The 22,235-nt window shown below is 35.0% G+C and overlaps 1 protein-coding gene across 2 annotated transcripts in view; it reads right to left on the reverse strand.

The window, feature by feature from the left end:
• Positions 1-2,597, reverse strand: part of LIMS1 (LIM zinc finger domain containing 1) — a 144,341-nt gene extending 141,744 nt beyond the window's left edge. The window contains exon 1 of one of the 2 annotated variants that reach the window (XM_015597798.2): positions 2,363-2,597. Coding sequence is in view for 1 of the 2 variants with exons in the window: in XM_015597797.2 (XP_015453283.1) it covers positions 2,363-2,394 (32 nt within the window). In the remaining variant the exon portion in view is untranslated. The remainder of the gene's footprint in view (positions 1-2,362) is intronic. The other variant, XM_015597797.2, reaches the window with a different exon arrangement.
• Positions 2,598-22,235: the final 19,638 nt, after the last annotated feature.

Genomic DNA, 22,235 nt, shown 5'->3' on the forward strand with positions numbered 1-22,235 from the left:
ATAAAATGGCAACATAAGGGACCTTGTAGAGATGGAATTAACTGTTCTATATTTTGACTGTGGTAGTAGATATGTGCACCTATGCTTGTGATAACAACACACACACACACACATACAAACGACAAGTGAAACTGGGGAAATCTGAATAAGACTGATGATTGTATTACTGTCAATATGATTGCCAATAGTGCATTACAATTTTGCAAAATGTTATCACTGGGGGAAACTGGGTAAAGGATTCATTGGATCTCTCTGTATTATTTTTTAGAACTGCATGTGAATCTACAATTACATCAATAAAAATTTCAATTAAAGAATATACGCCTATGTTCATAACATTATTCACAATAGTTAAAAGTGGAAGCAAGTGTTCATCAAAGGATGGATAAATAAAACAAATGAATCATATATACACACAAGGGAATACTATTCAGCTTTAAAAAGGAGGGAAATTCTGACACATGCTGGAACATGCATGAACCCAGAAGACACTATGCTAAGTGAAATAAGCCAGTCACAAAGAGCCAAATACTATATGACTCTACTTATATGGGGTAACTAAAATAGTCAAAATCAGAGACACGAAATAGAGTGGGGGTTACCAAGGGCTATGGGGAGGGGGAATGAGGAGTTATTTTTTAAAGTATAAAGAGTTTCAGTTCCACAAGATGAAGAGTTCTGAAGATGGACAGTGGAAAGTTCAGGGTGGAAAAAGGATGGGATCAAGGAGAGACAGTAGATGGGGCGGGGAGGCAGGGGGGAAGGTTAAGGATCTTAAAAGTAAATTGTTATATTCTTTACTTATACATTATATCCATTCTATCACTATTCTTCATATCTTACCTATATTTTAAATTTTGTACCAATATTCAATATTTTTAAAAACGAAAAAATGTCCTTGATGAAGCAGTACAAATTATGAATGTTATTAAATCTTGACCCTTGACCTTCTTTTTTGTTATTTGCAATGAAAAATGAGATATGCATAAAGAACTTCTGCTACATACCAAGGTAAGATGGTTATCTGGAGGAAAAGCCTGATGTGATGAGATGTGTGCCTGAGCGATGAGATGAATTAAATGCCTTTTTTCATACCATTTTTAATGGATACAATAACAGACAAACAAACCATGGTTTTTAGACTTGTATGTGGCAGACATTTCTTGAAACTAAACAAAATGAGCCTATCGCTTTGAGAAATAACAATTGATAATAGTTGTCTACCAAAATCAAGCCTTCAACTGAAAATTAGAAAATTGGAAAAGATGTATCCACCACCTTAAGTTTGACAGTTTCTCAAAACTTAAAGACTTTTCGAAAGAAAAAGTCAGTGGTGATATTCACAAATGTTATCTGATGATATTGTACAATGAAATGTGTCAGCATTTGGAAGATACGCCTAACTTGGTGAATCAATATTTTCAAAAATGACACACATAAGATGTTACAATGAGTAACAAGTTCATTCAAACTGCAGAATAAACCAATGAATTTTAATGTAACAGAGTGTAAAAAGCTTCATTGTTAAGGCTCAGAGTACACATCCAAACTAATCTTTAAGAAACTACCACTTATCTAGTTTTGGTGCAGCAACAAAGAATACCCATAATTATCTGAAAAAGCTATTAAAATACCTCCCTTTTCCAATTACGCATCTGTGTGTAAGATCAGAGCTTCTTCACATAATTCAAACAAAATATAACAATAAACTGAAGGCGAAGGAGATAGGAAAATCCAGTTGTCTCTTACCATGGCAGACATTTAAGAGATTCGCAAAATTTAAAAGAATGCCACTCATCTCACGAAATTTTTTGTTTAGGAATACACTAACGTGTATATTAACATTAACACAGTAATTGTTTTTTAAATTAATAAATATTTTTAAATTCATTTCTAATACAGTAATACCTATAGGCATAAAGTCATAAGCGAAAGTTCTTTTCTATTTTTAAAATGGGTGCTAAGTCCAAGACATTCGAGAACCGCTGGTCTATATTATATTCTAACTACTAGAAGGGAAGTTATTCACTCAACAAATATTTGTTGTTGAATCCTTTGCTAAGAACTGAGGCAGTATTGGCAATCAAAGCGCTTACAACATATCGGTAACATCCACGAAAACTATTAAATTATCTCTTAGGAACCGCAAACCAGCCCCTGGACTGCAGAGCGCGCCTGGGGGAAGTGCGGAAGCGTGGCCGGGAGAGCAGCGCGCACCGTCCCGCTACGGGCCAGGCGCCGCCGGAAGGGGCGCGGGGAGAAAGGCCGTCGCCCAGGCCCGCGAGAAGGCCCAGGGAGCCGCCCGCCGCCAACGTGGCGGGTGCTCAGCGCCCGGCGGCCGGGGCGGGAACACGGCCCTTACCTGTTGGTCATTCCTGCCGCCACGCCCAGCATCTCTCCTAAGTCGGCCACCGTCCCTCAGCACCTCGGCTCCCGGCGCCGTCCCAGTCGTATCCTCCGTCCACGCCGCTGCGGCTGGGTGCGAGCCGGCGGGCGGGCCGCGAGCAGGAAGAAGAGGCGGACAAGGGGCAGGAAAGACTACGCGGCCGCCGCCTCCCTCCAGGACCCAGCAAATGGCTGGGCTGGCCACGCGGGGGCGCGCGCGGCACGGGGACCAGGGAAGTAGGTGCGGGGGCGGTGCCAGAGATGCTGGAGACCCCGCCCCTGGCTTTCGGCCCCGCCCCGGGACTGTCTGGCCCCGCCCCGCCCGCAGCAGTGCCCGCCTCCAGTTCGAACTCCGCGGGCTCTGGTCTAGCACCGCCCTGCCCCGAGTCGAGCGCCTGAGGTGAGGACCCGCCAGTCTCAAACTTGGAGGTTCCCTGGAGGTCCCGGGCTTGAGGCTGAGAGGTCAGGTCTGGTCCCTGACGCCCTTCTTGGCCGGGTAGGGGAGCCCCCCCCCCTGGCTTTCGGCCCCGCCCCGGGACTGTCTGGCCCCGCCCCGCCCGCAGCAGTGCCCGCCTCCAGTTCGAACTCCGCGGGCTCTGGTCTAGCACCGCCCTGCCCCGAGTCGAGCGCCTGAGGTGAGGACCCGCCAGTCTCAAACTTGGAGGTTCCCTGGAGGTCCCGGGCTTGAGGCTGAGAGGTCAGGTCTGGTCCCTGACGCCCTTCTTGTATCACTGCGTGGCACCGTGTGCACGCCGCGAGCAGAAAGAGCGGCTGACTCTGCTTTCCGAGACCTCTCTGATTCGGCTTTGCTAACTTGACCACGTGGCTTTGGCAGAGGCCTTTCGGCCCAAGGCGTTGTGGTCCAGAGTTCCACCCCATCCTAGTGAGGAGGTCCTGAGGTGACAACATAAGAAGATGGTGTCAGCTCACCAGACTTCCGGAAGTGGATCCTTGTCTGATTGGCCGCCACTGAATCCCTGTCTGCACACGAAGCCTGGCACATCCTGGGGTGCTCACTAGGGTTTTCACTGCGCTTGTAAATTGTGAATTAGGAAAAGTTAACCTTTCTTTGAGACACTCCATCTTATTTCTGCTTCCCTTCCTTTCCTTTTTGCCCTCATTCTCATCACCCATTCCCTGTACAAAACTTGAAATCTACAAAGTATCTAAGACTGATTATTTATCCTGGGCACAGATGATCTCTTCCAGGATATCTGATTTTGCAACTATACCTGCTTTCTAATTACAGAAGGAAAACTTCTGTCTCCTACTAGTCTAGACATGTGAAGAGAATTACAGAAGGAAAACTTCTGTCTCCTACTAGTCTAGATATGTGAAAACTGAATACTTTTGACATCCTTATATCAAAATAAATTCTAAATAGAGCAAACATTTACATGTAAAAAAATACTAGAAGAAAACATGAGAGAGAAAAAATTAAATTTGGAGTAGAGAGAAATTTTCCGGACAGAATATAAACTCCAAAAGTCATAAAATTAGAGTCTGATAAATGTGATCAAAAAAGGTCTAATTACATATTACGAAAAGAATCCATAAGAAAAAAGTCAACTCAGAGACAGATAGACAAGATAGATATACAGGTTTCTGGGGAAAAAACATGAATAATTTTTAAATGTACAAGAAAATATCCAATATCAAATAAAAAAATTTCACATAAAGGTAAAGATTAAAAGTTTTGGCAATATGCTGTTTTGATGAGGATACAGGGAAACATGCTTTGATTTACTGTTGTGGGGAGATAAAGTCACAATTTTTGTGGAGAACAAGTGGGCATTATCTAATATAATGTAAAATTCAGTTCTACTTTGTCCCAGAAAATCCACATTTTGGAATTTATCTGAGAGATATATTCTTATGGGTACACAAATAGTATGTACAATTTTGAAGATACCTAGGGAACTATAAACTAAATTATATAATGACTGAGATTTTCTTCAAAATAAAATGTGGGTGGAGGATGTGGGTAAGAGTATCAGTGAAACAAAATTGACCATAACTTCATAATTGTTGAAGCTGGCTCATAGGTACATGGAGTTCTTTATATTAGTTTGTCTACATTAGTGCATATTTAAAATTCCGTAATGAAAAAGTTTTTAAAATAGAAACAAAGGAATGTAAAAAGAGAATCGTTGCAGTTTTGTTTTTAAATAAACTGAGAAAGTTTATTTAACCAGGACATTAATGAAACAAATTATGGTTTCTAAATATAATACTATACAGATGTTAAAAAATAAGAATAGTCAACAAGCATATGAAAAGGTACTCAGCATCACTCAGTAATCATTAGGGAACTGCAAATCAAAACCACAATAAAATACCTATTAGGATGGCTACTATCAACAAGTGTTGGCAGGGATGCGGATAAAATGGAACCCTTGTGCACTGTTGGTGGGAATGTAAAATGGTGCAGCCACAGTGGAAAACAGTTTGGCAATTCCTCAGAAGATTAATAATTATCATGATCCAGCAATCCCACTTCTGGGATTCCAAAGGAATTGAAAGCAGGACCTTGAAAAGATATTTGTACACTCGTGTTTACAGCAGCATTATTCACAATAGCCAGAAGGTGGAAACTACCCAAGTGTCCGCTGAAGGATGAATGAATAAACAAAATGTAGTACAGGTATCCTCACTTTTCAAAAATTCATGTTAGGCCACCTCACCTTTACGAAAGACCTACATTAGTACCTGTTTTCGCTAACCGAAAGAAATCCGAAGAGGATTTTTGTTTTGTGAAAAAAGGCAAAAATCAAAATTTGGAACTACACTCCGAAACTCAGCATCAAACTCCATAGCTCTGAACTGTGTCTGTGAGCATTTGTGCTTTATCTCCATTTATTCTGTGGATCCATTAGCAAGATGTGTCATAATGTATCAGAAAAGTCTAAGAGAGCTCATAAGGTATTATGCTTAGTGTAAAACTGGACAAAATTAAGTGTATTTAGTATGACTTGGTAGATCGTTTTTTGGGTCTGGGAATGCTCAAAAGTTTTTCGATATAAATTAATGCTAATTGCTTCCTCACTTTCTGCTATTTTGGCTTACAAAAGATTTCATAAGACCACTCTACTTTCAAGTTTTGGGGGAAACCTGTATAAACTCACAATGAACTATTCAGCTATTAAAAAGGAAGGAAATACTGACACATGACACAACATGGATGAACTCTGAGGATATTATGCTAAGCAAAATAAGCCATTCGAAAAAGACAAATATTATATGATTTCACTTGTATGCAGTACCTAAAGTAGTCAAATTTATAGAAATAGAAAATAGAATGATAGCTGCCAGAGATTGGGGGAGAGAGAAGTGGGCAGTTACTGACTGATGAGTATAGCATTTTAGTTTTGTAAGATAAAAAAGTTCTGAAGGTTGTTTGTACAACAATGTGAATAAACTTAACACTATTGAATGGCACACTTAAAAATGGTTAAGGTGGAAAATTTTATGTTATATGTATTTTACCATAATTTAAAAAATAATAAGACAGATGGCATGTAGTAATAATGATCTTCATGATATATTTTAAGTAAGAAAATAAAGCAAGGAAGAAAAGTTTAGTTAGTATGCTACCATTTAAGGGAAGAGAGAAGAAAGGCACCACACACACACACAGACTCGCATGCATGCACACACACACATACACCATTTACACTCACCCATTTATATGTGTAGAAATATCTGGAAATGTAAAATATACAAGAAAGTAGTAACAGAAATTGAATCTATAGAGATGCTAGGGATTAGAAATGAGAGAGGAACATGCATACAACCTATATTTCCTTAATGCAATATTATAAATTCATTAAAAATTCAAGTTACTCACCCAACCATAGAGAAACAATTCTCATAGTTTTGGTATAAGTCCTTGTTTTTGTTTATATTGCTGTTGTTTTGTAAATGCACATATTTTACTATTGAAACAGCACATGAATCACATTGACCAGCTTAAAACTGGTCCTGCCCCTTTAAAGCAGATCATTGATTAATACAATCCTTGAGTTATTTTTACAGAGTTAACACTGCACATGTGCTACTCAGCTGAACCCAGAGTCAAAGTCTCACTTCCCCCACTTCACAGAATCAAAGGATTGGGATATGATGGGAATTTGAACACTGGAACCCTCTCAGAAACAAGAGGTCTGTTGTCCAGAAAGATCCGGTGCTGAAGTCTCTTACCATAAATAGCAAATTCCAAGTTCCTTCCATTAAAACTTGCCCCACCAGCTCTTTCCCATACCTCTTCTCCCTAACTCCTTGAAACCCTTGGGTTGTAAGCTATTGGAGAGTTCAGGTTTTTAAGCGACACAGCTTGCTGTTTTTGCTTAGTGCTCTGCAAATAAAGCGACTCTAATTTCTCCACTGCAAAACTCGGTGCTCAATGTTTGGTTCTTCTGTATACCAGGAGGGACAAACTCTTTTTCAGATCGGTTACACATTTATATAAGTGGTATTATGCTATAATCTCATTCTGTCTCGTTCTTTCACTCTACACTATTTTTAAGCAACCATCTCTATATGTTTATTTTACTTACTACTATACTATTGCAGAGTATTTATTGTATAGTAGATACCACCCTCCACATTTCCCTAGAAATGGACACCTAGGTTACCTCTGACTCTGCTACCACAACTAATGCTTAGATGAACATTCTCATCCTGTGCACATGTTTCTCTGAAATATATGCCCAGAAGTGGGATTGTTGGGCCATAGTTATGCAGGTATTCATTTCTCTAAATTCTGCTCTCCAGAACACCTATATCGTTCTATACTTGATCCTAATTTTTAAAAAAGACTTTGGGGTGCCTTAAAAAAATAGAATATTCAAAAGGAATTGCTATGTGCTGAACATTTAGCTTAATAGATAAGTAGCACATGAACCCCCTAAGCAGCACTCGCTACCTTGGCCTGCAAGCTTTCTTGCATTTCTTTCCCACTGATAGAGCCTTTTCTGCACCAATATCTGCTTTCAGTTGATATTTCACATTCATTCTGATTTTTAAAAATGATTATTGTCTCCTTTAGGTACATGTACCATTGTCATTCTTCACCTTTCCTGTTTGCTCCATGGGATTCCTGTGATCTTGATTCTCTTTATCTATGATGCTGCTCATAGATATGGCTCTGAGCAGCATTCTTGGGGCAAAAACAGAATTCTCGGAATCCTAAGGGGCTTTAAAATGCTGGTGGACCACTGCCTCATACTTTCAGTCGTGAGTCCAGGGTGTCAACAGCTAAATTTTTAAAGCTTATGCCTACTCCCTCTTGATAATGCCTCCAGTGCTTTTCATGTTGATAAAAAAAAGAGGCCTGGACAAGGAGGATGTTGCTCAAGATGTTGCAAGGTGAAAGAAGGCTTAGGTTTTATAAATATTTCTAAAACTTTGCTCTTTTGAGTTGTACATGAACCATTCCATTACCCACTCCTACAGTGAATCACATGCCATGAGGTCAGTGAAGTCTCGTGAGATTCCAGCCTGACTTACCTACAAGCTTAGGTGACTTACGTTCCACTGCACCACTACTGTGAAGGAGGCTGGTTATACTAGTAATGAATGGTATGTATGTATGTATTGTACATATGGGAAAAAACTGAAAAGAATGTATTAAAACATTAATAATGACTTCCTCTGAGTGATTTTCACACGTTTTTGTATGTTACAATTTTATAACTTCAGTTACATGGAATTGGTTAATCATACTTCTTAGTGCCTGACATAGTTTCATCATAGGTCCATTAATAGCTTGCTTTTAGTTGATTGCCTTGTTAGGTAGTTGATTAATTTAATAATGTAGTAAGAACCCGTGAAAACACCACTTAAAAAACTAGGTCTTTCATAACAATTTACATAAATATATGGTTACCAACTGGAACCATCCTCCTGCCTCTCTCCATCCAAGACATCTATCATTTTGAATTCCTTGTTTATCATTTCCTTCCTTTTCTTTTTCTATAGTTTTATTGCATCTATATGAATTCTTGAACATACACATATCTATAAACAAACAACTAAAATTTATTTTGATTCAGTATAAGTATAAAAAAGGTGCTATATAAAATCTATTAGAACTTATCAGTTAATATTACATTACTAAGATTCATTGATATTCCATGTTGCTATATTTAATTTGTTTGACTATTGTGTGTATATATAACAATCGATTAATCCATTCTCCTGTTGGGAGATACTTGGGTGTCTAGGTTTTTACCATGGTGAATAGTACTCCTATGAACATTTTGAACATGTTTACTGTTGTATATATGTATGAATCTCTCTTAAATACATACTTGGGTGAATTGAAGAGAAAGCCAAACTACTTTTTAAAGTGTTTGCACTGAATTACACTCCCACTAGCGAAGTGTAAGAGAGGAAAGTACACATTCTCTCCAACACTTGGTAGTAGTGTCATTGTTTTTCTTTTGCAATAAAATAGTATTTTAATTTCCCAATCTGTAATGATAACGAAATCTGTTTTCTCATGTGTTTGTGGGCCATATGTGTTTCATATTCTATGATGATTCTACTCACCTTTTGCCTATTTTTTTGCTTTGTTTGTGCTTTTTTATTGATTTGAAAGAGATCTTTTTATTTGTGATATTATGCTTTTATCAGTTATATTTGTTGTGACTATCTTCTCCCAGTTTCTAACTTGTTTTTCCACTTTTTAAAAGTTTCTTTGACAAACAATCTTAATACAAATTTATCAGTTTTTTCTTTAATAATTAATGTTTTAAACATCTTTTTCAGAACATCTTTCTCTACCCTAAATTTTAAAAGATATTCCTCTGTATATTTTAAGAGCTTTAAAGTTTTACAGCTGACATTTAATCTTTATCTACAGCTGTTTTCAAACTTTTAGTTGTGGTAAAATATACATCTTAACTATTTTTAAGTATACAGTTAATTCGTGTTAAGTACATTTACATTGTTGTGCAACCATCATCACCATCCATCTCCAGAACTCTTCATCGTCCTAAACTTAACCTCTATACCCATCAAACAACAACTACCTTTTCTATTCTCCTTAGCCTTTGGAAGTCACCACTCTGCTTTCTGTCTATGAATTTGGCTTCTCTAGGTACTTCATGTAAGTAAAATCATACAGTATTTGTCATTTTGTGACCCGCTTATTTCACTTAGTAAAACATCCCTAAAGTTAATCAATGTTGTTGCATGTATCAGAATTTTCTTCCTTTTTAAAGCTGAATAATGTTCTACTGCATAGCATATACCACATTTTTAGAGTTTATTTTTTATATATTGTGAAATACCTAAGTTACATATACATGTGGGTCTGATTCTGGACCCGTTATCCTATTCTGTTAGTCAATTTGTCTGTCCTTGCACCCATACACTATCTATGCACACTGTCTTCACTAATACCATTTTGTGTAACTTGATATTTGATTCGGCAAGTTCCTTGTCCTTGATTTTCTTCTTCAAAGTGCCCTGGATATTGCCCTTTTCTCTTCCATGTACATTTTGCAATCATTTATCAAGTCCCATAAAAAATCTTATTGCATTTTGGTTGAAATCACTGTGAATCTATCGACTAATTTGGGAAGGTTGACGTCTCTATGATATTGAGTCTTTCTGCTCATGAATCTGATGTATCTCTCCATTTACTTAAGTCTTTAAAAAATATTTTCAATCAATTAAGTGACTTTCTTTCTAGGGATGTTGCATATCTTTAGTTATATTTATTTTTATGTACTGGGTATTCTTTGATTTACAATGATGTCTTCTCTTTAAGTTTTCCAGTTGTTTGCTAATAGTATAATGAAAACAACTGGCTTTTAAAATATATTAATCTTATAACCAGCAAACTTGTCAAATCCTCCTATTTTTTCTAATAATTTATCTGTAGATTTTTAAAACAATCATATCAGCTGAAAATAATGAGTTTAATTTTTCCCCCAGCTCTTTCTGTTATTTTATTGCACTAAAATTTTCAGTGCTCCATTAAAGTAATTATAATAAGCATCACATCATTATTCCTTATTTTTAAATGAATGATTATAAATGTGCGCAGTTATAATGATATTTGCCCTTCATTTTTCATAGATACTCATTCCCAGTATAAAATTTTTTTCTATTTTTAATTTACTAGGAGTTTATATTAACGTATGCTGAGTTTTTTCAAATGCCTTTCCTTTTTTTTATCTGTTAATGTATATGTGAATTCTCTAATATTAAATGATCCTTGCATATATAGAATAAATTCAACTTCCTCACAGTATATTATCTTCTTTTATACACAGTTAGATACAACTTATTAATCAAATTTAAAAAAATTTGCAACTATATTTTGCAACTATATTGTGCAATGGTTTGCAATGTTACTTTCTCATTTTATTTTATCTGATTGTGGTACACTGGCCTAGAATACATTGAAGAATACTTCCTTTTCTTATTGTCTGAATAAATCTGTATAATATTGGGCCAATTGTTACTTGAAAGTTTAGTGGAACATACCTCTAAATCCTTTTGGACTTTGTGTTTTCTAATTGAAAAGATTTTAAAGACCATTTCATTTTTTTTGTAGATATAGAATTATTCAAGCTTTTAAATTCTACATGATCATTATTGAAACACAATATCTACAGAGTAAATTTAAATTAAAAAAAATTTTAATTCAGTTCATTTTATCTCCAAAGTTTCAAAACTGATAGCATATAGTTGTTTGTATTATTTTCATATATTTTTTTCAGTTTTGAGAAATAATGTACATAATTCTTTGTATAAATTCAAGGCATGCAGGATGATGGTATGACTTACATGTATTATGAAATGATTGCCACAGTAAGTTCAGCTAACATCTGTCTTCTCATCTGGATACAATGAGAAGAAAGAAGAAAATAAAAAAATATATATATATTTTTGTGAAGAGAATTCTTAGGATTTACACTCTTAACTTACTTATATATCACACAGCAGTGTTAGCTATAGTTACTATGTTGTACATTACATTCTTAGTACTTATTTATGTTATACCTGGAAGTTTGTACCTTTTAACTACCTTCATACACATCCCCCTCCCCAAACTCTCTACCTCATCTTTTTCTATAATTTTTTTAAAGTTTAAATTTTACATATAAGTGAGATCATACAGTATTTGTCTTTCTCTGTCTGACTTATTTCACTTAGCATAATGCCTTTAAGTTTCATCCATGTCACAAATGATAGGATTTCCTCATTTTTTTATGACCGAATTATACATTATGATTATATATATAGATTATGATTTCTTTATCCATTCATCCATCGATGGACTCTTAGGTTGTCTTGACTATTATGAATTATGCTGATATAAACATGAGGGTGCAGATATCTTTTCAAGATAGTGCTTTCATTTTCTTTGGCTATATTCTCAGAAGTGGAATTGCTAGATGATATGGTTGTTCTATTTTTAAGTTCTTGAGGATTGTCCACACTGTTTTCCATAGTGGTTACACCAATTTCCAATCCCACCAATAGTGCACAAGGGGTCTCTTTTCGCTACGTCTCCACTAATATTGGTTATCTCTTGTCTTCTGGTGGTGGCAATTTTAACAGATAGGAAGTGATATATTATTGTGGTTTTAATTTGCATTTCTCTAATGAGTAGTGATGTTGACCATCTTTCTATGTACTTGTTGTACTTTCGGATGTCCTCTTTGGAGAAATGTCTATTCAGATCCTTTGCACACTCTTTAATTGTATTATTATTATTTTTGCTTTTGAGTTATATGAGTTTTTTAATATATATTTCAGATATTAATCCCTTATCAGATATATGGTTTGATAATATTTTTTCCCATCCCATGGGTTGCCTTTTCATGTTGATGGTTTCTTTTGCTGTGCAGAAGCTTTTTATTTTCATGTAGTCCCACTTGTTCTATTTTAATTTGTTGCTTGTGTTTTAGGTGTCATATTTTAAAAAATCACTACCCAGATCCATGTCGAGGAGCATTATTCCTATATTTTCTTCTAGGAGGTTCATGGTTTCAGGTCTTACATTTAAGTCTTAAGTCTGTTTTGAATTAATTGTGAGTAGTGTAAGATATGGATCCAGTTTCATTCTTTTACATGTGAATTTCTAATGGTCCCAGCACTATTTATTGAAGAGACTGGTTTTTCTCTATTGACTATTCTTGGTTCCCTTGCCAAATATTAATGTACTATATATGCCTGGGTTTATTCTGGGATCTCAGTTCTGTTTTATTGGTCCATTTGTCTGTTTTTATGCCAGTACCATACTGTTTTGATGACTAGAGCTTTATATTACAGCTTAAAAGTGGGAAATGTGATGCCTCCTTCTTTGTTCTCCTTTCTCAGGATTGCTTTGGCTATTCAGGGTCTTTCGTGGTTCCATATAAATTTTGGGAGTGTTTTTCTAACTCTATAAAAAATGCCAATGGAATTGTTATAGTTATTGCATTGAATCTATATGTGGCTTTCGGTTGTATTGACCTTTTAACAATATTAATTCTTCCAATCCACGAACATGGGATACCTTTTTATTTATATATGTCTTCTTTCATCAATATCTTGTAATTTTCAGAGTAGAGATCTTTCACCTTCTCAGTTAAATGTATTCTTAAGTATTTTATTTTATTTTTTGAGTACAACTCTTTATTGAATATAATAGACAATTAGTTGCTCATATTTACATTGTACAATTCAATGAGGTTTTTCAATTATTGTTGGAATACTATAATACATTACTTTCAGTTGTACTGTATAGTGATTAGAGATATATATAACTCACGAAATGATCACCCCACTAAATCTAGTACCTTGCCCCCCCTTACATATTTATTACAACATTATTAACTATTTTCTTTATGCTACACTTTATATCTCCATGTCTATTTTGTAACAGTCCATTTGTTCCCCTTCTTCCCAACACCCCTCTCATCTAGTAACCCTCAAAATATTCTCTATATCTACGAATTTATTTCTGTTTTTGTTGTTGTTTATTTTGTTCTTTAGATTCCACATGTACGTGAAAACATGCGATATTTGTCTTTCTATATGACTTATTTCATTCCATGCAATATCCTCTAGATCCATCAAGGCAATATCTTTTTCCATCCCCTTCCTTTTAGTCTGTGTATGTCTTTTAATCTGAAGTGAGTCTCTTGCAGGCAGCTTATATAGGGGTCTTGTTTTCTTGTCCAATCAGCCCCCCTATCTTTGGGTTAGAGCATTTAATTTTTTTCCATTCGAGGTACTTGTTGTTAGTAATGTAGTTATTACCATTCTTTATTCCTGTTTTTGATACGTGTTTTTTCTTCTTGAAGTCCTTCCAACATTTCCTGCAATACTGGCTTGGTGTTGATAAATTCCTTTAGCTTATTTTTGTCTGGGGTGCTCCTTAACAGTCCGACTCTAAGTGATGGCTTTGCTGGATAAAGCATTCTTGGTTGTAGATCCTTTTAACAGTCCGACTCTAAATGATAGCTTTGCTGGATAAAGCATTCTTGGTTGTAGATCCTGGGTTTTCATCTTGTGCTTCTGTCCTGAATACTTTTTTTGAGAAATCAGCTGCCAGTCTTATGGGTGCTCCCTTGTAGGTAACTAAATGCTTTTATTTTATTTATTTTTATTTATTTTATTATTTATGCCTACAGCACCTGGTATTCCTAGGTGGCCTCCCATCCAAGTAACCAGGCCTAACCCTGCTTAGCTTCTGAGATCAGACATCGAGCTTGTTCAGGGTGGCATGGCCATAGACCATGGACCATGGCTCCACTGGGGCGAGAACCCAGGACCTTCTGCCTGTAAAGCAGATGTGCTAACCACTATACTATGGAACCACGTCCTAAATGCTTTTCTCTTGATGCTTTTTTAAAATTCTCTCTTTGTATTTAACCTTTGGCATTTTATTTATGATGTGTCTTGGTGTGAGCCTCTTTGTGTTCATCTTTTTTGTGACTCTGAGCTTCTTAGGGAAGCTCTGAGCAGATTAGGGAACTTTTCCATCATTATTTCTTCAAATAGCTCTCCAACTTCTTGTTCTCCTTCAGGTACCCCTAGGACACTAATATTTTTACATTTAATTATGTCCCATAGGCTCCTTAAATTATTATTATAGTCTTGGCTTCTTTTTTCATGCCATTCTGATGGCATGTTCTTGGCTTCTCAATCCTCTATATCTGTGGTTCAAACCTCTTCTTTATCTACTCTGTTTATTCTCTCTAATATACTCTTCATCTCAGATGTGTTCTTCATTTCTGATTCGTTCCCTTTTATAATTTCCATTTCCATTTTTATGTTTTTTATCTCTTTGTTGAAGTTCTCACTGAATTCATCTCCACTCCCCTAAGTTAATTGAACATCTTTATAACCAGTGTTTTGAACTCTGTATCTGTTAGATTGCCTGACTCCATTTTTCCTGGATCTTCGTTCTGTTCTTTCATATGGTTTCTGCTTCTTTGTCTTCCCATCTTGGCTATTTTTCTGTGTCTGTTTCTATGTACTAAGCAAAGCTCCTAAGTCTCCTGGTTTTATTAGTGTGGCTTTATGTCGTAGCTGTCCAGTGGCACAGTCTTGAGAGAGGATCAGCTGCAGGCCAAGTTTAGCCCCAGCCTGTATTCTTCCAGGGTCACCTGTTAAGATTCAGCAAGCAATCTACAGATGTTGTGCTTATAGTTGCCTCAAGAAGCCACTCAAGAAACCAAGGTCTGCTGAATCTTGGCACAGCTCAATAAGTTGCATAGGACTCGGGGAGGACACAACTGGATGTGGCTTGGGTGGGGCCGTGGGTTGGGGGAGGCAGATTTTCAGAGAATCCTCTGGGCAGAGCAACCTCTGTTATCCAGTTCGATGATGTCTCAGCAATGATGGTGTTGGGTTCACACACTGGGAAAGGGGAAGGCTCAAAAGGGGAACAGTGGATACTTCCAGCATTTATGCCCGTGAGAGAGCCTTGCCTCTGGCCCTTGGTCCAACAACTTGGTGTTTCCCTGTAAGTTCCTGGTGCCACTTGAGCAGCCCACCCAGTTCTGGTGCTCAGAGCGAGCAAGTCTGTCACCGTGAAAGCCTGCTTGTGAACATAGCCCCTGTAAGAGGCATCTGCAGCTGCCAGAGCCTCTGTCCCATTCAGCTACTCAGAACCAGGCAGCCTCCATTTTCACCCCCTCCTACCTCCTACTGATTGCAGGAAAATTAGTTATTTCTCTCCCTAGTTGTAGGGTTTCTGTTCATCAAGACCCCAGGAGACTCTGTTTGCTATTTGCTCTGTGTTTCTGTCTCAAATTTGATTTGGTCATAAGAGGGATGAACAATGCCTCTATCATTTACGCCATTTCCCTCCAACTCCCAAATTAAGTATAATTAAAGTAAATTTATTATAAATAGTACATACTTGGGTCTTGCTTATTTAATGCAGTCTGACAATCACTGCCTTTTAGTTATGTTTAGATTGTTTACATTTAGTGTAATTATTGTTTTTGTTGGATTTACATTTATCATTTAATTGTTTTTTGTGTGCATCTTGTCCACACGTTCTGCCTCATTTTTGATTATTTAAATATTTTTTAGTATTCTATTTTAATCTATTTGGTTTTTTAAATATCCCTCTTTTAAAGAAGTATTAGTTCTAGGAATTATAATATACATAGCTAACCTTTCATTGCTTATTTGGAGTTAATTTTTACCACTTCAATGAAAATATAGATTTATAATCATATAGGTTCCTTTACCCTCTCCCCTTTATGTTATTATTATCGTGTGTATTACATCTACATCTATGTACATGGGAAACTCTACCAGACAATGATGCAATTTTAACTCATATGTATTTTAAAGAACTTAAAGTGGAAAATAGTATTTTAATACTTACCCAGATATTTATCATTTCCTTTGTTCTTCTTAAATTCCTGAAATTTCAAGTTTCCTTCTAGTATTATTTAGGATTATTTCCCTTTAGCATTTAACATTTCTTTTGGAGCAAGTTTACTGGTGATGGATTCACTTCATTTTCCTTTATCTGAGAATGTCTTCATTTCACCTTCGTTTCTGAATATTTTCACCGAATATAGAATTCAATGATGACAAATCTTTCCTTTCAACAGTTTAAAAACGTTTTAAAATATTCACATCTTTCTAGCCTTCATGATTTCTGATGAGAAATCCAGTCAATCAAATTATTGTTGCCCTATATGTAATGTCATTTTACTCTAGCTAATTTCTAAATTTTTTTCTTTATTTTTATTTTTGATTTTCAGCAATTTGATTATAATTTGTCTGGGCATGGTTTTGAGTTTATCCTACTTAGGGTTAAACTGAGCTTAAATCTGTACATTTATGTCTTTCACTAAATATGGGATTATTTTAGCCATTATTTCTATAAATAATTTTACCGTACCAATCTTTCTTCTTTCTTCCTCTACTAACATATATGCCAGATGTTTGATATCCTCAAATTCACCTGAAGCTCTGCTTATTTTTTTTCACTCTTTCAAATTGAGTAATTCCTATTGCTCTATCTTCAAGTTTACATGTTCTGTCCATAAATAAATTTTTTAAATTAATAGATTTTATTTTTTGAGTAGTTTTAGATTTTCAGAGAAATGAGCAGAAAATACAGAGAGTTCCCATATATCCTCTCACCCCACCCTCATTATCCCCTATTATTAACATCTGTACTAATGTGGTGCATTTGTTATAATCAATGAGCCATTATTGATATGTTATTATTAACTAAAGTCCATTGTTTATATTAGGGTTCAGTCTTGGTATTGTATCTTCAATGCATTGTGACAAATTATAATGATATGTATTCACATTATAGTATCTTACAGAATAGCTTTACTGGGAACTCCTGTGTGTACAAGTGTAAATAAATCTCGGTTTTTTTCTTCTGTTAATCTGTCTTTTCTCGGTTAATTTGCAGGTCCCCAATTATAGGATCTAACTTGGAAAATTTTTCTCCTAGCAACTTCTCGTTCAACTTTCTTTTTTATTGTAATGAGAGTAACAGCTTCCAAGCTCTTTACATGTTGAACTGAAAATCAGAAGTCCAAAACATTAACATTTAAAGCAAATTACTTTGTAGTAGAATAAATATCACTTGAAAAGTATTAAATAAACATAACATTTTAGATGAGAATGTTTATGCATTCATGTTCTGTCTTTATTGTTTGGCATAAGGTCATAGATAAATAGTATATACAAATGATTCCATTATCTCCCCAGGCATACGAATTTATGTAAACTGGCAATTTGACACCTAATTCTCTATTTTCTTTAGCAATTGTCTGACTTTTCTGTAGAAGGCATCTATGTAATGTTCCCCTTTCCCAGGAGAAAGAGCAGTTGCAGTACCCCTCTACCACAAATTATGCAGTCTCATTTTTTATATTTGGGGGATCAGCCTTTATAGGGATTAGTACACCCTGAGTGCTGTTAGTTAACCTTCCTTTTAGAATTACAGCATCTTCTCTGCCAGTTAACTATCATGCAGATTTTTTTTGTTTTAACTTTTTATTTTAAAATCATTTAGGACTTACAGAGCAGTTGTAATAGAACAAAGAACTCCTATCCATCCCTCATATTGTTTCTTCAATGTTAACATCTCCCATAACTTTGGTGCAATTACCAAAACTAAGAAATTAGCCTTTGTATAATACCACTAACTAAACTTCAGACTTTAGTCAGATTTCATCAGTCTTTTCTGTTGTATCCTTTCTCTCTTTCAGAATTTAATTCATGATCCTTGACACTTATTATTTTGTCAAATGTCCCTCAGTTTGGGTTTGTTTATTGTTTTCTCATGGTGAAGTAGAGTCTATGGAATTTGGGAAAAGATACCACAGAGGTGCAGTGCTCTTTCGGTGTATCCTATTAGGGAGTATATCTCATTGATATGTCCCATGACTGGTGATATTAACCTTGGCCCGCCATTTAGGGTAGTTTCTGTCAGGTTTCTCCAGTGTGAAGTCACTATTATTCTTTGTAGTCAAAAAGTATTTTGGTGTGGAGACACTTCAAGCTATGCAATATTCTTTTTCTTCTTAAACTTTTGTCCATTAATTTTTATATTCATTATTTGATCTTGTCTGCAATAATTAGTAGCTTTAGTATTCTAATGGTGATTTTTATTTCCTTCACTCCTAACAAGTTTATTAATTGGAATTCTTCTGTATGGAAGAGTTGTTCCTTCTCTCCCCATTTTAAAATTCACACATGGGACACATGAGTATTTATTTTATTCTTTGGGTTACAATTCAACATTATCGTTATTTATTTTGTTGCTCAAATTGTTCCAGCTTTGGCCATTGGGAACTCTTCCAGGTTGATTCCTGCATCCCTTTGACATACCCCATCCTTTTGGGTTTTTTTGTGTGTGTATTTCCTTAGTTTCTGGTTCCACAAGATGCTCCAGGCTCTTTTTCTATTTTCCCTGCCCAGCCCTAGAATCAACTATTTCTCCAGGAACTCTGGTTATTTTTATTATAGCATAACATTTTAAAACCAAGAGCTTGACAACTCAGTATATTCACCTAGGCCCTCTTAGCAAACATATATTTAAAAAAATACATGTATGTATACTAGTCCACGTATATACACTTATCGATATTTCTGTCTCTCTGTGTGTGTAGTTAAAAAAATGATTTGTTCTGATACTTTTGGCTCCAATCTAGCACCATGGATTCATTCTAGCATTTCCCTTTTGCTTATTTGTAATTTTTTTCTCTGACAGAACCCTGGGTTTTATTATCTTATGCAGAGTTTTCAAAGCCAATTTAAAATTTTGTTTTGTAAAATGCAATGATTTTATACCTCGAATTTATTTCAAGGCATATGAATTTTTGATTACTCTAAGGGCTAACAGAACTTTCATATGCTTCCTACTCTTTAAGGAAAAGAGAGATTTTTATTTAGTCTGTAATTCATAATCACATTACAAAAGTGATCCTGTAGTTCTCTAAAGCTAATTTATCTTTGCCATGTTTTAGGGAAAAAACAATCCAGTGATCTGATTATAAAATTACTAATAAAGGAATGATCCTACCCTAATCTTCTTCAATTTATGTTTTAAAAGAAGAGCTTAATAGCCCCCAGATAATATGTAATTGGTGTACTGGAGATGGGGAGCGAATATTTTTGAAGAGAGAAGATGTGTTTCTCATCCTTGCTGGTTTTTAGAAGTTGAAATTCAAGGAAACCCCCAACTTGGCACCTTATTCCTGAAAGCATCTGGAGTTAATTTTAGGACTTATCAGAATGGCTCTTTAGAACAGCACTGTGTAATAGAAAAATAATAAAAGTCACAAATGTGATCCCTACAAGTAATTAAAAAAAATTTCTAGTAGCCAAATTATAAAAGGTAAATAGAAATAGGTGGAATTAATTTAAAATATATTTTTAAACATTTTGTTTAAACCAATATGTTCATGATTTTAAATTTTCAGCATGTAAGCATTATAAAGATTTTTAATAAGCTATGTTACATTATTTTTTCATATGTCTTTGAACTCTGGTGTGTATTTTATACTTATGGTATATCTCAATTTGGAATAACCACATTTCAATCTTTCAGTATCCACATGTGACTAATGGCTACTGTATTAGACAGAGTAGTTCTACAACAAAGCATTTCCTTTTAAAATATTTCAAAGTCAGAGTCTCTAAGGCAATTTGAAAGCTGATCTTAATGATTTCTCCTTTTCCAGGAAAAGAAGAAAAATGGTGCAGTCATGAAATTAAGTTAGCTGCATATTTTATGGGTCCCAGGAGAAATGCTCATGGCCAGAAAGAATGATCTTAGTCAGAAACTCAGAATAAATCATATGAATTATACATTAGACGATGTCCAGTGCTCAACATGAGTTTTTAGCTTACCATAAGTTATAATACCACATATAGAGATTTCTTAATTATGCTTAGTGTAGGAGTTATATTGATACATAATTCTGTAGACTACCACAAATTCATACTTTGCGAAAAATTATATTTCATTCTTTGGGCATTGTATCTTATTGTGATCTTAAACTGCAGTAACATAAATAATACAAACTATCTGTTAAATTACTCAGAGCTGGTCTGAATTTTAGCCTATGGTTGTAAAAGAAGTTATAAAAGTCATTCTTTTGTGTACCAATGAGACACCAAAAACAATCAACTGTATTTAACAAGCAGTGCTCTTATCAGTGGGACTATTTCTAAAATCTGGTACACCATTTGATATCAGTATGGGCATAAGATAAGGTTGGTCTATTAATTGTTTTCCATGTTTATAAGTTTTCTTTATTTTTTTAAGCAGTTAAAAAGAATTCCTTTCACTGAAAGACAACCTGTGGTGGAACTCCTAGTTCTCTTCAATCTGTATTCCACTAGACTTACCTCATCATTACAGCTTTGCAAGGAGTAACATTTACAACTATGTTGAGACAAAGCAAGCTGAAAAAAAAGTTACTGAATTACAGAGATATTCTGAAGTCAGATAGGCCAGTCTTCAGGAACAGATCTATTTCCTTGGGAAAGTTAATAAAAATAGACTGAAGTTGAAATAAAAAGTCTTCTCAAGGGAGTGTGACCTTCAGCTAATCTACTGGGATATGAAAAAAAACAAAAGAGATGGCCATTTCTCAAAAGAGGCCCCAAAGGGAGGATGCCCTGTAACTAACCGGAAACAACATGTTAAGAAACAGTAAGCATAACATTTTTTTTTTAAGTTGATCAAAAAACAAGCAAAAAAACACCTATTTTCTCCTAAGTTACCAAAAAAGATTCAGGGAACAAAACTAACAAATTGCAATATTCTGGATAAACTACATTTTAAATAGCTTTTTGCTAATTAGAAAAATAGTAACAGGAATGATATGAATGTCATTTATATTTGTTTTTTAAGTATTTAATTTTGTGTTTAGAATTTAGTATATCCTCCAGAGAATATTTATAGCCACAAACAATTATTTGACAAGGTAACATTAATGTTAATCTTCTTGGGAGTGACAGTAACAAGAGTGTGCTGAAACTAGTTTATAACTACACGTTTGAAGTAGAAAATAAAAATATATAATATTTATTGTGTCCTATGTACTAAACATTGTGTTGAATCAGCCTCTTATCTGAATTATTTCATTTAATCTAATGAAGTTATTATTTTTATTGGAAAATTAGGAATGAGTCAGTTATATATAACAGGAATTATACAAATAAGCATTTATTTCTCTCAAAAACAAGATTATCTGAGATAAAAGGTAGTTTATTAGCAAGAATTAACACAAATTCCTTAAAATTCAGCATTCTTAGCATAACTATCCCCTCATGGTAACGAGATGATTGCCACAGCTCCAGGAAGCACATCTACTTTCAAGGCAGGAAGAAGGAAGAAGAGTGATGCCAGGACGTTTCCTTTTCTTAAATATATTCACAAAAATTTATTAATTTACTATAATGAGAAATGGAGTTCTAATAATCCATTAATTATTAACATTTGCTATTGATAGTTGATAAAATATTTGTTATCCAAGATCAATAGATTTAGTAAACACAACAAAAAATAGAATTTTTATAAAAATCCATTAGTTTATTATGAGAGTCCGAATAATGCATTAATTATTAATGTTTCCTATTGATATTCGATATTAATATTTGTTATCCAAGATCAGTAGACTTAGTAAACATAATTAAAAAAAAACAGAGAACAATATAAATCCGAAAAGTATAACTTTAATATATATACTATATTGACATGTGTATCAGTCAGCTCACACTGCTAAAACAAAATACCATAGACTGAGTGACTTAAACATCAGAAATTTATTTTCTCACAGTTCTGGAGGCTGGAATTTCAAGATTAAAGTTATGGCCAATTTGATTTCTGGTGAAGA

This window comes from Pteropus alecto, unplaced genomic scaffold (genome assembly GCF_000325575.1).
Source record: "Pteropus alecto unplaced genomic scaffold, ASM32557v1 scaffold1579, whole genome shotgun sequence".
Classification (NCBI taxonomy): domain Eukaryota; kingdom Metazoa; phylum Chordata; class Mammalia; order Chiroptera; family Pteropodidae; genus Pteropus; species Pteropus alecto.